The sequence below is a fragment of the Notamacropus eugenii genome, chromosome 1 (assembly GCF_028372415.1).
Source record: "Notamacropus eugenii isolate mMacEug1 chromosome 1, mMacEug1.pri_v2, whole genome shotgun sequence".
Taxonomy (NCBI): domain Eukaryota; kingdom Metazoa; phylum Chordata; class Mammalia; order Diprotodontia; family Macropodidae; genus Notamacropus; species Notamacropus eugenii.
In genome coordinates, this window is record NC_092872.1 from 657377011 (window position 1) to 657393600 (window position 16590).

At 35.9% G+C, this 16590-nt stretch overlaps 1 protein-coding gene across 19 annotated transcripts in view; it reads left to right on the forward strand.

The window, feature by feature from the left end:
* The window catches only part of NRXN1 (neurexin 1), a 1424087-nt gene that overhangs the window by 660734 nt on the left and 746763 nt on the right, over window positions 1-16590 (forward strand). For all 19 annotated transcript variants that reach the window (XM_072635587.1, XM_072635590.1, XM_072635593.1 and 16 more), the window contains 2 exons: window positions 8176-8557; window positions 10099-10289. In XM_072635587.1, the coding sequence (XP_072491688.1) occupies window positions 8176-8557; window positions 10099-10289 (573 nt within the window). The remainder of the gene's footprint in view (window positions 1-8175; window positions 8558-10098; window positions 10290-16590) is intronic.

Genomic DNA, 16590 nt, shown 5'->3' on the forward strand with positions numbered 1-16590 from the left:
AGATCCTTACTTTAGATAAATATATCAGATAATACTGCTGGGAGAATTAAGGAGTAGAAAAAAGGCAGACGGTAAAGTTGTGTGACCCTCTGTGTCACCAAAAGGAGTAAAGTTCTTGATTCCACCTCATTCAAGGTATGTGGGCAGTCAAGCAACAACAGTGGAGAAAACCATGGTGGTGTCAAGTTTTCCCGCCATCTGCCATCTAGGACCAGGGTAGTTTATTCTATGAAAGAAGTATAAGCAAAAAAAAAAAAAAAAAGAAAGGAAAGGAAAGGAAAGGGAAGGAAAGGGAAGGAAAGGGAAGGAAAGGAAAGGAAAGGAAAGGAAAGGAAAGGAAAGGAAAGGAAAGGAAAGGAAAGGAAAGGAAAGGAAAGGAAAGGAAAGGGGCATATTTTTATTGTTTAGTCATCTTCGAGTGATTCAAACAATGAGAGTGAGTGCAAACTTACCAGACCTCAACATACCTCGCCCTAGTCCACACCATTATCCTCATTAAACACCTGGACCAACTTATCATCATATAGAATTACTCCCATTTCTTGCTCTGGGCATAATTGTTCTATCAATATGTTTCTTTTTTAAAAAAAGATGTCAACTCTATGTATCAATTTACCATCTTTGTCACTCCCTTCCCTGACCATCCCTCCCCTATATATATACATAAATACACATGGATATGTATATGTGGGTATGTATACACACACATATGAGTATATATGTATGTGTTTACACCTCTACTTGTATATATGTATGTATATATATATACATACATATATATATACATATATACCATACACATACAGATACCACACACATATGCATATATGGGAGTGATGGCCAGGGGAAGGATTTTTCATCTCAGCAATCATTGGGATGGTAAGCAGATCCATATCAATTGATATCTTTTCCAGAAACAGTGGCAGTCTTGATAAGACAATTGTGCCCAGAGCAAGAGGTAGAAAGTGGAAGAGAGGATGAGACATACACATATGGATATGTATACATAAATATACATACACATATATGGTACTTAAAGGTGTATGTATATATGTATATATACATGCATACACACATATGTATGTGTGTTGTTGTTGCGTTCATCTTTTGTTGCCAAAGAAGACCATGCCATCAGAGAAATGATGACATGATTTGCACTTGACTTTGTTTTGAGTGAGAGAGGGCTGTGCAAGGTTACCAGCCTCACTTTTACCCTGGAGGCATCTGAATCCAGTTACCACATATTTACCTGGTACATTGGTAAACTTTTTTAAATACTTGTATGCTCATTCCTGGAATATTCTGTATTTTTTAGCTTTTCTTTTTAAAATCTATGCTAGGGTTTGACCTTTTGCCAGGTGTCAGTGACCACCTGTGAGCAAATTGGAGCTTACAGGAAGCATTGATTTTCTAATCTGTGTACCACTAACTCTATCCTGGCATAAGGAAACAGGAGGCAATGATTACATTGGAAAGAACTCAGATTTGGAGTCGGGGAACCTGGGTTCAAACCATAACTCTGCCACTTACCACTTGAAAAATTCATCTCCCCTCTCTGGCCTCTGTTTGCTCATCTATAAAATAAGAGGCATGTGATAAAATCCCTTCCAGCTCAAAATCCTATGATCCTAAACACATAAAACTAAAAATGGAATTTAATTCTTCTGTGAGGGCATACGAATATTTGCAGCAGTAGAGGACATAAAGGTATATACTTAATAAAGGAAGAGGACATTAGAGAGAATTTTCAAAAAATGAAAGTTTTGACTCTGCCAGATAAAATTTATCTTAGAGTATTTAGAGCTGGAAATGACTATAGAGATCATCCAGTTCAATCCCTTCATTTTACAGATGAGAGAACTGAGGCCTAGAGAGATTAAGTGAAATGCTCAGGGTCATACAACTAGTAAGTAGCAGAGAAATGGAATTTAAACCTCAGCTTTCTGCTTCAAAATCCTGTGCTCTTTCCATTACACTAAGCTGCCTTCAGCCATTCATAACCTCAATTTTCTGAGCATTTCCTCCCTCTTCCCATATCCCTATATCAGATGTCAGATACTATTTACTTTCTCTCTCCCCTCTTCTTTCTATCAGAATGTGCCCTTACATTCTTCTCTAGAGATATCTAATAATAGCTCAAAGGTTAACTCCTCTCAGAGTTGTTTACATTTTTAACAAGGACCAGCACCTTCAGTTAAAATTTCAGCTATTTCATTTTAACTATAAATCACACAATGTCCAATTTTTGACCATCAGGACCATGTTATTTTTCCTATTTTTTTAAGTTTTTAAAGTTCTTTTCCTATTTATCTTTCTTCCCCTATCATCTTCCAAGGCTTTTTTCCCTTTCTCCCACTTCAGTACCAGCCCTCTCATTGTTACCCTCCTTAGTCCATATATAAGAAAATTCTTCTTTTACAAGTAGTTCATCAAGCTCACCTGCACAGATATTTTGTCTTAGAAAGCCTTTAGTTAAAGTTGCCAAATTTGTGGGAAAACCTTCCAGGAGTAACAGATCACATACATTCAGTGTGAAATGGGGAATTCTTCACTGTTAGTGACAATGAGCAAGATTTACAACTGACCATTACAGATGAGCAAAAGGGCAGGCTCATAAGGCACTAACAAACAAGGCGTAGGAATATGGTGGATGTATTATTCAATAGCAGAACAAACGTTTATTAAGTGCTTACTATAGATTAGTCATGGGAGAGACAAAGGCAATAATAAAATGGTTCCTGTCCTCAAGGAGCTCACAGACTACTGAGGGAAAACAAGGAGTACAGAAATAAGTTACAAGGGGAATGAATGAATGAAAAAAAATTATTAAGTGCTTTCTATGTACCAAGCACTATGCTGAAGACAAAGGAAATGGAACATTTATTAAGCACCTACTATGTCCAGGATACATATATAAAATACTAGACAGTGTCTGAGTGTAGAGGATGTGAATGATGAGAGGTCATTATGTAACATGTGAAAGGAGGTCAGGAAAGGCCTCTTGTAGCATCTGAACCTTGAAGGGAGCTTGAGATCTCAAGAGCAAAGGTGCATGGGGAATGCATTCTAGGAATGAGGACAATCTGTATGAAGGCAAGAGATAAAATGGGGATCATGAGGAGAGGTAAGCAGGCCAGTTGGCCAAGAACACGGATTGTATAGGTAGAGTCATGTGAATTCAGTCTCGAAAGAGGTGGGAGGCAAAATTGTAAAAGATTTTAAATGCCACTAAAAAGTGGGCAAGGACCCAAGCTGTAAAGGATATCATTTTAATGCCAAGGAATACTTTTCCTTAAGATAAAATTAGGCTTTTCCCTTTAATTATCCGAATGAGTGTGCATGGAGCCTAAATTGAGACTCCAAAGACTTCTGATTTATCCTTTCCTAACCTGGGCTTGTTCCAGTATGCTTTACTACTCTTACCAAGAAAGTCCTCTCCTCATTCGTGGTACTCATTTTGATTTTTTAAATTTCCTTAACTGCCTAGGATTAGGGTGAGTGGATGAAAGTAATGTTTAATTAATAAAAGAGTCCCTCTAATCATGACTTTCAGACTGAAGAGCCTGGCAAATACTTCAGTTAACACGCAGTCTTAGACAGTGGGGCTCTTTTTTTGGTTTTCTCTGATGTTTTGCTAAAAAATACTGAAAACCAAGATTCATGTAATCAGAGTCTGTAGGTTAATAAGGACATATATACTGAGTAAACTATCTTATGCAATAAGGTTAGGGGAAAAGTTCCCTTGAGCTCTATGAAGGCTTGGAGTTATATGCAATGTGAATATTTTCCTGTTGGTTCCACCTACCAACAGGATCTTCATGGCTCAGTACTCTTATGGATCAAATTTTGAAGGGATTGAAACTTATCAAAGGTAGTCTCTTCAAGATTCTTGATTCATAGTGAGTAAATCAGGACCCCCTTTTGTAATCCAAAAGCTTTGTTGAGCATGGAGGTAGAATAATGTGGGATAGTGTGCTGGACCTGGGTTCAAATTCTGATATTAGCTGCATCAACAGGCAAGTCTTTTGATCTCTTACCTCCTCTTTCATTATCAATAAAATAGGTATGATGACAGTAGACCCTACATTATAGGTTAAATGTGTGGGAGATAAAGACAAAATGACTTAGGAAAAAAGGTTTCATCTTCTGAGCATATCAGCTTATTAAGCAATGCATGCCAATTGTCTAATAAAGAGGGACCAGACCTCCTTAACTTAGGCCTGGATCCCAAATACAGGGGGAGAATTAATCAAATGAGACCAATTAATTACAGGAAACAAAACAACCTTGGGTAATCTGATTTCTAACTGGAGAAAGATTTGGGACTTTCCAAGTTGGAACAAAGAGAATGAACAGATGCAATTCCCTATATTCAGAAAAAGATGTCCCCCTCCTTCTTCCACAGGGGTCTGCAAACAATCAAAGGAATGTTAAGATAATAATTTATTGATCAATATGGATCTCATTTTCAGATAGACATATGCGCTATTTGAGATGCGCAGTTGTAAGAAAACTCCTGCATCAATCTTTGAATCTGACTGAGTTTCCGGACAGTGTAGCCTAAGTCCTTGTTTAAGATTTTCTAAACAGCAAGTAGAAGTGGTCCAGTTTCCCAGCCATGCAGGGTTAGGTTCAAACAATACAATAAAATTTTCTCCCAGTTCCCACAATTGAATAAAGTTTTCTCACAAGACTGAAATTGGACGGGCCCTATAACTGAATGGGAACTAAGTTAGCTCCAGAATCGAGTTAGAAGGTGGAGTCAGTGTGGTTCACTCAATTCTCACAATTAACCACTTGCTGTCCTAATTCTCTTAATTTCCTTAAGTGTCAGTTATAATCATTACTTTGAGTTATTCATAATGAGTCAGTAAGCAATCAGTGAAATATTCTGAAATTATCCACTGTCATAAACAACCGAACTGAGAAAAGAAAGTAGAGAACTCCGTATTTTGTCACTTCCAGTTTTATTGATGTATTTTATTTTTCTATTGCATAAATTTCCAGATTACTCCCTTTCCATGGAAAATCTTTTATACAAAGCAAAAGCTATAAGAGAGTGACCCTAACTGAAAGTATATGCAACCTTTCCAATATATAGAAGTCCTCTCTTCTCTGTTTTTTTTCCAATTAATATAAATCTGTTTTGTTTCCCTACCACTCCCCCCTCCCATGGAGGGGGAGGAGAAGGAAAAGACAAGAAAAACAAATTTCTTGTAACAAATATGCACGGTCAAGCAAAAGAAATTCTCCAAATGTCTTAACTCCATGTAAAGGACAGTTTTTGACCCCTTGAATTCACAGTACTTCCTGGAAGTTAAAGTATGTGTTGGAGGCTAATGCACAGTGAATGGATCTGGTGACATGCCATGCTATAGAGGATCTAGCACTTAACACAGTACCTGGAATATAATACGTGCTTAATAAATGTTTTATTGATTATTGATTGATTGCTGTCCTAGGAGATAGGTTCCCAACAAGTGTGGTAGTTTCTGTTGTAGAAATAATCACAGTTCAAGTGTCATTCCTAAAAATGGAGAAGCTGAAGAGGACCAGTAAACTGTAGCTAAATAAGAATGGGAAATCAAAATTACTACAGATTTTAAAATTGGCTTCTGGGGCCCTGTTAGAAAATAAGCCTCTTGAAAACGTAGCCTGATTCATTTTTGTCACTAATCACAGGATTTGCAGTAAGCAATTAAGAAGTGTGTATTGACTGATTGATGAAAGGACAAATGACACAAAGAAGTATCCTACTGTTAGATATCATAGTGTCATGTTACATATCATGTTGCAAATGAAAAAAGGCCTGAGATAACTCCTCTGAGTTGGGAGAAAGTGATAGCCTGCTATTCATAACAATCTGATAATTTAAGAACAGAAAAAAGAAAATAGGAAGGAAAGTAAAGCAGACTGAAGGATAATGATGATAAAGGGTCACTAGTATAAAGGGCTAGAGAAAGAGGGTGAAAATTGAGTATGTGCCTAGAGATGGATTTTGTTTAAATAGAGGGAGAAATTTTCAGCTGTCAAATAGGAAAATTCAATAAGATAAATGGAGTTTTTTTGCTAATAACATTTTAACTTTTCTTTAAAGATTTTGTTCTCACTGTTTTAATTAAAGGATTTTTTACTATTTGAAGAGATGGGATCAGAGAAGTCATTACTGATTAAATAGCAGCTATGATGTAGTAGAAAGAGAATGGAAAAAGAAATCAGGACACTTGGGTTCTAAGCAGGGCAGCAAACTAATTGGGTGACTTTGGGCAAGTTATTGAATCACTCAACCTCTGTTTCATCATGTGTGAAAAGACAGGGGTAGACTAGATTATACTGAAATGAACTACAGGAAGACACTATCTGCATCCAAAGAAAGAACTGATAAATAGAAACATGTATAGAATGATTTGTGTCTAATGGTGGCCATCTTGGGGGAGGAGGAAAAAAAAAGTTACATGATACTTTTATTATATATATTACAAAAGAATTGTACATAATAGGTTTGTAGTTTCATAAGCAATCATTTTTTTTCTATTCTGTTATGAAAATGATTGCTTTATTTCTTAAGTTGAGAATAAAAAAAATAAAATTTAAAATTTAAAGTGTAGGGTGGACTAGATGGTTTCTAACATTTAAAAAATGTCAGCGTAGTTAGCATATTGAATGGAAGTTCTCAACGGGTGGTTTTAAGTCTAGACCTAATTAACATTTTCATTAATGACATGGATGATGGAGTAGAGTATGCTCGGTAAACTTTCCAATTATACCAAGTTGAGTGGGGTGAGTAGAACCTTGAAGAACTTGATTAGAAGTGAAAATGACTTTGAAAAGTTGGAGAAGAAGCAAGATGTCAACTAAAATGGGCAAGGCCAAGTCAGAGAGATAAAAGTTATCTGTGCAAAGGCAAGGCAGGATAGAGTTGGCTTTGCATGGCTCATGACAGAAAATAATCTGGAGTCAGAATGAATCACTAAGTAACTATTCAATACTCTTGTATGTGATTTTAATGTGCTTTTAAAAAAATTTTTAATCTTCATTTGGGAATGGAAAGAAGACCATGACTTTAAGGTTCTTTAAGATAATTTTGCTAGTGTACTCCATATTTGTGATGCTTCTTTTGGAAATATTTTGCCTACTTTAGGAACTGCAAATTTGAATACAAAATAGACAGTGTATGAGATTTAGAAGTGTCACTTACAGATGGACTGGGCAATCTTTACGTTAAAAGGTTGAAGAACCATCGTTATTTGTTAAAAGTCAGAAGCAGACACCTAGTTAACTTTTCAGATTTAAGGAGAGGACTACTTAAGAGGGCGATAATGAGCAGCTATTCTCCATTTCCACTGGGAATGGTAATGTGAAGTCACATTAGAAGGAAATCAAGTTACAAAGTAAGAACTTGTTCATCATAAAGCTAAGATGAACCCATAGAAAGTTTGATGACTGATGTGCCCCTGTCATGGCCTCCATGTTCTATTTCTTGAATCATCCTCAACTTTTTCCCTGGAAGGAGCTAGATTTTGGCTCTGGTACCATGGGCTCTGTTATGAGAGCTTTTCACATTATCTTACCCAGAACCAGGCCAACTTGTCATTCCTTATCTATCTCCACGCCATGCCAATGAAGTTGTACCCCATCCATCCCTGATTTCTTGGGTCCTTTTATACATTATCTTCCCCAATTATAATCCCCTTGAAGGCAGGAATTATTTCACCCTTATTTGTATTCCCACTGCTTAGTACGGAGTAAGTGCTAACTAAATGCTTTTTCATTCATTCAGTTAATTTTTTTACTTGGATCAATCAAAAAACTCAAATATGATTTTTAAGGGGACATATATAATTAAGAATGAAAACACAGATGACCAATACTGCATACAACTCTGACTCCTGGTGTTCCAACAATGAATTCTGCTGTATGAAGACTAGTATACTAAGTTTAAAGAGCGTCATCCTCAGAAATTTCACACAGTTGTCGAATGAAGAAACAGGAGGATGAGGAGGAAGAGAAAAGAAAGCCTTTTTTACCTAGTTCAACTTAAAAACAAGGAGGAAATGATCCCTTATGTTTTAAAGAATTATATTATCTGTGGTAATCTTGAAATGACTAATTCTACTTTTTCATATTTTTCAATGAAACACTATAGTAATGTTATTATCTTTTCCCTCTTTCTAGGCCAAATGGCAGGAGATCATACAAGGCTGGAATTCCACAACATAGAAACTGGAATCATAACAGAGCGGCGGTATCTGTCCTCTGTGCCCTCCAATTTCATTGGCCACCTGCAAAGCCTGACTTTTAATGGAATGGCATATATTGACTTGTGTAAAAATGGCGACATAGACTACTGTGAGCTAAATGCCAGATTTGGCTTCAGAAACATCATAGCAGATCCTGTCACTTTCAAGACCAAATCAAGTTATGTTGCCTTAGCTACATTGCAAGCATACACCTCTATGCATCTTTTTTTCCAATTCAAGACAACATCCCTAGATGGATTGATTTTATACAATAGTGGAGATGGAAATGACTTTATCGTGGTTGAATTAGTTAAAGGGTAGGTGTTATCCAATCAAGTATGGTGTGGTAGAAAAAGTTCTGAATTTGGATTATCAGGTTAGGAGGTCAAATCACAACTCTGTTATTTCTTACCCCTATAACATGGGCAATTCACTTGACCTCTATCATCCTTAGTTTCCTCATTTGTAAAATGCAAGAGGTTGGACTCACAATGTCCATTCCAGTTTTAAGTTTGTGATCTTATGGCAAAATATCTTCAAAAGCCCAAATAACTAGAAAACAACTTATCAAAGACCTCAGTTACACAGAATTGTTTTGTTGACTTCCTTCTTTTAGGAGAGAGGCTATATATTTCCCCCTAGAAGAGATCATTAAGCAGAGCCTAGATATATACTTCTTGGGATGTGGTGAAAGAAATGCTTGTTTATGTAACATTTTAATTAGATGATTTCTCACCTTTCTTTCATCTGAAATTCTGTGAAGAAAAAAAGGAAATTATTTTTGCTCAGTCATGTCTGATTGACTTCCTATTTCTGAGGTCACTGGCAGGCAGATTTTATTCAGCAGGGTTACCTGGGAGATGGAAATTTCTAATAAGACTCTTAGAAAATTATAGAAGAGGGATGAGAAACCAAGCAGAAGAGTGTAAAAGTAAGATAGAGATAGCTAGTTAGAGAAAAAACGATCCTCTGAAAGTCAGATTTTCCCATAGATTCAATAACTCATCTGGTCAACATTCATAGATTGTCAATACTCTCTAAAGAAAAAACTTGGAGATTAATTTCTGATCAGTGACCATCATTGTATTGACAGGAAAGTATATTGAAATATTTTAGAAAGATTTCAATAAGAAACTTGTAAGCTGAGTTTAAGGAGTGCAGCATTTGGAGAAAAAAGCACTGGGTTCAAGTCCTAACCTTGTCTATTGCCATACAGGTTTCAACAAATTATTTTTCTGAGCTTTGGTCTGCTCGTGTAGAAGAAAGCACCCAATACTGTGTCCTCTCTGATCAAACAAGATCATTTCAAGTTCTTAATAAAGTAATATATGTGAAAGCATTTTATAAGTTACAAAAATGTTAAAGCATTTTCATTAAGTTAATTAGAAAATTAAACTGATCAGAACACCTAATTCCTCCAAGATCTCAGTTAATTAGGATTTGATTCTATATCATGGAAGTAAGAAGAATGGAAAGAGATGAAATTTAAAAGTGAATTTTCTGGCAATTCAAGTGGAATTATGGTATCTAATGTTTCAAAGACATTATGGGAATTTTTAAAAATTAAAAAATAGTTTCCACTATTTCACAATGTAACCTTCCCCACTAAGCATTTATTATTCACCTGTCATTCACTGTGTAGTACTTAGAATGCAAAGATAATAATGAAAAATAGTTTTTGTCATCAAGAAGTTTACATTCTACTGAATACACAATGATCTGTCTCCCCTGTTGCAAGAATGTGGTATCTTTTTCCAGGCAATTAAAAATATTTCCAGTTATATGGTCCATTCAGGTATCTTACTTCATCTGAGTCAGAAAGCCCTTCCATCATTCACCCATCTTTTTCTTTCCTTAGGTACTTGCATTATGTCTTTGATTTGGGAAATGGTGCTAACCTCATCAAAGGGAGCTCAAATAAACCACTGAATGACAACCAGTGGCATAATGTGATGATCTCCAGGGATACCAACAATCTCCACACAGTCAAGATTGATACCAAAATCACCACCCAAAGCACAGCGGGAGCCAGGAATTTAGATCTGAAAAGTAAGTCTAAACAAGTTTGGACCACGGTTTTACTCTCTACTTAAATAAGAAATCCATAGTTCTAAACTATTTTTTTTTGCTCTAGTCAGATTGCCTACTATTTCATTGACAGCAGATAATTCATAATGCAACACAAAATCCTGTATTTCTCTTTTAATGTGGCAGAAATATATATATTTTTCATAGCAGATTTCAAAAAAAGCCAACATCTAGGATTGCTTACATACATGGTAAAAGTTTGAAGAGTTAGAAATAATATATTCTTCTTGATGTTAGAAGAAAAAGGAGAGTAAGTCTAAGTTTGTTGTTGTTTGGTTGGTTGATTAAAAAAATATTCCAACTGCTCTTATCAAATTTTTGGTCAAGGTGGCCAGTATACATAAAGTTACTCCTCAAGCTTGTTAGTGTTTCCTGGTGAGGCTTTCCAAGATGTTTACAGACCATCTATCAGAGGGTCAGAGAACTTATTTAGCATACCTGTGTCTTTAACTGTGGATTTCACCCCTGCTGAAGAAGTGGTTTTTCCAACATCTACCATTTCGGAGAAGAGGGGGGAATTTGAAAAAGGCTTTTCTTTACACATAGATTTCTTCAATTTTAAGGGAAAAAAATGAAATTTCCCCAATGGGGAAGGTAACAGTGGGAGAGTACATCAGAAATATATGTTAAGAAATCCATAGCTCAGAGACAACTTTTGAAATCAAATATAAGTTTGGGTAAGCCTTAGCTTTTCATTACGATTAAAGAGCATCCCTTTCACCCTTCCTGAGTCAAAAGATCACCCTGGAGATTTGGGAAACTGTTGTGACAAACCCAGACAGCTCTCTTTCTTTTAAGTGCTGAGAGATGCCTCTTTAAGGGATGGTAAAAGAAAGAAGAAAAAGAAGTAAATATTTAGCATTTAATTTGAAAACATATTTCCAGAGAATACATCTGCCCAACATACAAACTGTACTGTTGATGGCTGCTTACCTTCTTTCACTGAATTCGTTCTGTTACTCTCAAAGGGCATCCTATTAGTACCCAGCAGTCAGAAGGTTCAGTTCAAAAAACTAAAATGGTAGTTAAAATGACAGATATATTTCCCTTTCTTTCTGCCTTGTCTCAAGTGCAAAAGGAAGGTATATTTATCCTCATCAACTTAAGGAAATGGTGCCTGTTGTGCACAGCAGTCAGGTGGCATTTAACAAATATCAGGAATTTGGAAACTGAGTCAGCTTGCCAGGTAAGCTTCCTAAAGGGCATGAAGAAAAGTGTATTGTTTGAGTGAATGGGAAGAGACAGAGATAGACAGATAGAGACAGAGAAACATTCAAAGAGAGAGAGAGCCAGAGAGATGGAACCAGAGAGCCAGAGACACAGAGACACACAAAGAGAGATAGAGAGACAGAGACAGATACAGATAAAGAGACAGAGCAGAAATAGACCTTTATGGAAGCTGCCCATGTAAATCCAGGGACTGAAATGGTTGAAAAGGAAGCAGTTTATAACCTTTTTTTAAGATAGGTGCCACATGCAAACATATAGCCTGACTCTACAAAGACAAAGGACAAAGGGGTAAACATTCTCTAGTAGAAATCATTTTCTGCTCAGTCAATGTTTCAAAGAAGGAATCATTTATTTAGACCAGGAAGGGATCTCGTAGAATCAAACATCTAGATCTGGAAGAGACCACGGGGTTCATGTAATTCAATCTCATTTCACAAATGAGGAAATGGATACCAAAGAGGGGGAGTAACTTGCCTGAGATGACACAGATAGTCAGGAATAGGGATCAAGCCTATCTCCTCTGCCTCCTCTTTAGCCTTATTTCCACTGTACTACACTACCTCAATTTGTCCATCAGTGATTGAAAAAGGATAGAGGGAGTATCAGAGAAACCTACATAAAAGTTCTTTCTGATTCTCTATAAATGGCTTCAAAATCCAATGGAAGTCTTTCAGTTATATTTTTTTAAAAATAACCTATATATTTTATGGCTACAAAATTATTTGGAAGGTAGGAGACCAACACAAACAGTGTATTACCAGAAAAAAAAACATTGCATATATCTGTAACCTATGAGTTTTCACCCCAAGCTGTGCAGAGACCAATCCAGATATGCCTCAAATACTCTACCCCCTAAAACCACATCATCTTTAGCTCATTATGTCCCCAATAAAAAATATCTCAGCATGTAGTTCTTTTCTGTATCTTCACAGATGTGATTCCTTCTAACAAAGTTTCAGCATAACCAGGAATATTAGTTATAAGAAAACCTTTATTTTCTCTCGGGAAATTCAGAAAACACATAAAAGACTCAGAACAATCAATAAAATTCTACTCTTTTTCCAATGAACTTCTTCCTTCCAGAGTCCTCTTTTGTTCTGACTTGTATTGACTTTCAATGCTTTAGGCTCCCTTTGGGAAGAAAATTAACTTGGTGTTGTTTTCTGGGCAACTGTCCAATATTTCAGTGATTCTCATGTTCATTCCAAAGTCATATATAGTCTCCATCTTTATGGCACTATACTCTCCAGGAAGGGAAAATGAATTTGGGGTTGCTAGAGAGACAACACTATTCCCATCAAAACCACCCTTTCCAAATAACTTGTATCAATGGTAGAAAGTAAAGTCCAGACCATTTTTTCCTCGATATTGTAATTTCTCCTCCAACTAAACGTAACATAGAGATGTTCTCCTTTTCCCCCAAGAGACATGTATCTGCCTGAAACTCTACCTTATCACTTTAGAAAACTGGATTCTGGAACTCTTAAAATAAAGGCTCCTAAAGAGGCAATCCCAGGGTGGGTGCTACCCTGAAAACTTTCCCTGCTCTCAAGAATTCCCACTACTTGACTAAAAGATTCTTTTCTTTTGATGTCATATGGTTGAAAACATGTACAAATGGCAGATACGTTTTCTAATACCTCTTCAGAGTTCAGTCATGAAATTAGGGGACCAGGAACAATATCCCTCTTAAATTTCATTTCTACATAATCCTTTTTAAATTTTAACTGTTAGATCTACTTAGTTCCTAAAGAATTCTGTAGAATGAAGTTCAGTAATCAGTTATGTAGAATTTGACCAAACTGTTAACCAGAACAGAGTAGTCAGCTTAATAGACTACAACAGTGATCAAAACTATAGATCTGATCCCAGATAAATCACTTGACTTTGGTAAAAACCCTAAATTCATACCACTCACTACATGAAAAATCTGAGTGTGTCATCGATTGCAAATGGGTCCAGGAAGCAAAGTACATAGATAACTCATCACCAAAATGGGGAGAAAAAAGATATGAATTTCCTATTGATAAGGGAGTCAGTAGGTTATGATTTTTTTATACAATACTTATCACATTTTTCTGTTAGTGTTCATGCTTTTAAATGTTTTTTCTGCTTCATACGAAGTAGACATAACAAAACTGGAATTTAGAGAGATACTTTCCAGTTTTGGAAACTATAGCTATAAGTTATTCTCTTTATCATGAAAGTATAAATGTGATGACAGCATTTACCTATTTATCACACACACATATGTGTATATATGTATGTGTATATATGTAAATAAAATTTTATTCTCCAAAAACCCCTCTAAAGTAGCTCAGGAAGACATTTATGGATGAAAAACTGAAACTTAGAAAGTTGAAATAACTTTCAAAGTCCCACAGCAAGTAAGCGACTGTTTTCCAACCCCAACATATTCTATTTACTCTAAATTGCAATACTTTTGCACTAAATGGCAGTGTTTCTCAATTTTATTTATAGATTATTCTGTTATGATGGTTACTTTTGAAAGTAACAAGCCAATTTACCTATTTTTTCGACTGGAGACATAATTTTATTTAAATCATTAAATAGTTATTTTCTTAGAGCTGCAGGGGTTCTTAATCTGGGATCTGTACATTTATTTTTTTACTTTCGACACCTGCATTTCGTTATAATTAGACTCCTTTGTAATTTTATATATTTTATTTTATGCATTTAAAAATGTTCTAATAAGATATCTGGCTTCACCTGATTGCCAAAAGTCTCCACAACACCCACACACACGCACGCACGCATGCACGCATGCACACACACATACATACACACACACAAAATTAAGAACACCTGATTTGGGGAATAGTTAATTGCAATTCAACACATTTTTATCAAGCATTACTACATAAAAGCATTGTGTTATGAAGTAACATAATTCGGATAAAACATGGATTCTTTCCTTATGGAGCTTGCCATTTTGTGCTGGTATATAATACAAACACATAATCCAATTAAACAATGATCCAAAATCATATATGATAAGCATAGACTAGAGTTGTAAAGTTTTCCTGGAGGTTCAAAAGGAGAAAGGTCAAAATGTACCAACTGAGTAATCAGGGAAAGATTCATGCAGGAAATAACATTTGAGTTGGGCTTTGTAGGATAGGTTAGGAAATTAAGTTGAAAGAAGGGATTCTAGGCAAAGGAAAGGACATATACAATGCAGAAAGGTCAGACAGTGTGGGGTGTATACAGTTTTACTGTGGTAGTCTAGTTTGGCTGTTTCTTAAAGTATGTGGAAAGGGAAATCATGAGATAACACTGGAAAATCAGGGTAATGCCAGTGAGTGGAAGGCTTTCAATCTTGGGTTAAGAGTTTATACTTTAATCTGTAGTGACTGAAGGATTTTGAGCACAAGAGTGATATGACCAGATATATACATGGAGAAGATAATCCACTTTTTCTAATATAGATATTTTCTTCTATAATCTTTTTGTTCATTCATTCATTGAACAAATTTTAATAAACATATATTATGTAGGGAATATTATTAGACTAGAAAGGAATGCTTGATAATACAATATGGAAGTTTGATAAGAGAATTCTATTTTTAGCCCTTAGTTGTTTAAAAGATCAATGTAAAATGACTTGACAATTGGTCACATCTTTGTGCAAATGTTTATAAATGTATAGTCTTATTTGGCCAATGACCACATAGATTTTTGCCTTTTTTTTTTTTTTTTAAGAAAGCAACCTTAAGCTTGCCCTGCTTGCCTCTGTTCTCATTAAAACATGAAAAATCTGGTCCTAGCTGAGAATCCAAATGATAAGAATCTTACTTCCAAATATGTAATGTGACCATAAGTAAGTTTATTTGGGAGAACTTTCACGCAGTCAGGCAGAAATCACAACCTATACTAGAATGATAGTAATAGGATGAAACAAATGACCAAAAGAATAAGAAGTTTGTGGAAGAACCATTAGAGAGGGGGAAATTGAAAATGCATGAAAGAAGATGATTCCTGAAAGCAAAGCCCTTGAGGAACTAGGAAGAGAAGGAATCATAGGAACAAGTCAAGGGATTACCTTTAAAAAAGAGTGAGATATATCTTCCCTACGAGGAAGAAAGGGAAAGAGATAATGGTTGGTACCACCAAGGAACCACAGAAAGGAATGATAGGCTGAAGAAACTTAACTCAGATATTAATTAGTGAATGAACAAGAACTGATGAAGCATTCAATATGTGCCAGTCGGTACACTGTGCTGAATATGCCAAAGGGCAGAAAAATACAAAAGCAGTCCCTACCATCAAGGAGCTCCAATTGATCTTCTAATAGGAAAGATAAAATATACTGAACATATGTAGATAAATTCAAGATACACACAAGTAGGTACAAGATAGCTTTTCATCAGAAGGCACTAGCATATGATCAAGTTTAAGCTAATTCTTGAAGGAAGCCAAAGGTTCTAAAATATTTATGAAAAGCCAGCTTCCCCTACTTGTCTACTTCTGATCTCTCCTTGTGTCCCTCTCCCAAGAGTTTCTAGAACCACACATGTGTCTCTTTTAAGAGACTCTGGAACTGATTCCATCCTTTACACAGGTATTTACCATTATTGTGCTGCACTCAACATTCTGTCCACCAAAAGAAGTCACTTTTTCTATGTGTGTGTGTGTGTGTGTGTGTGTGTGCGTGTGTGTGTGTGTGTGTGTGTGTGTGTGTATGTGTGTGTAAACATCATTACAGAAGACAACCCAGATTTCTTTGGAAACTTAGGTTACATAAGCACCAGGCACAGCCAGTGCAAAGGAAAAGAGATAGAAGATGGAATGTTATATCTGAGGAAAAACAAAGAGATCAGTGCAGATGGACAGAGTCCTTAGAGGGGAATAAGAGAAAAGTAAAAAGGATGGAAATAACAGAAAATTCCAGGTGGTAAATGGCTTTAAATGCCAAATAGGAGTTTATATTTAGTTCTTGAGGTACTCAATGATGTTGGATACTGGATCATTTGTAGTAAGTGTAAGCATAGTGGGATATGTGTGGCTTTTG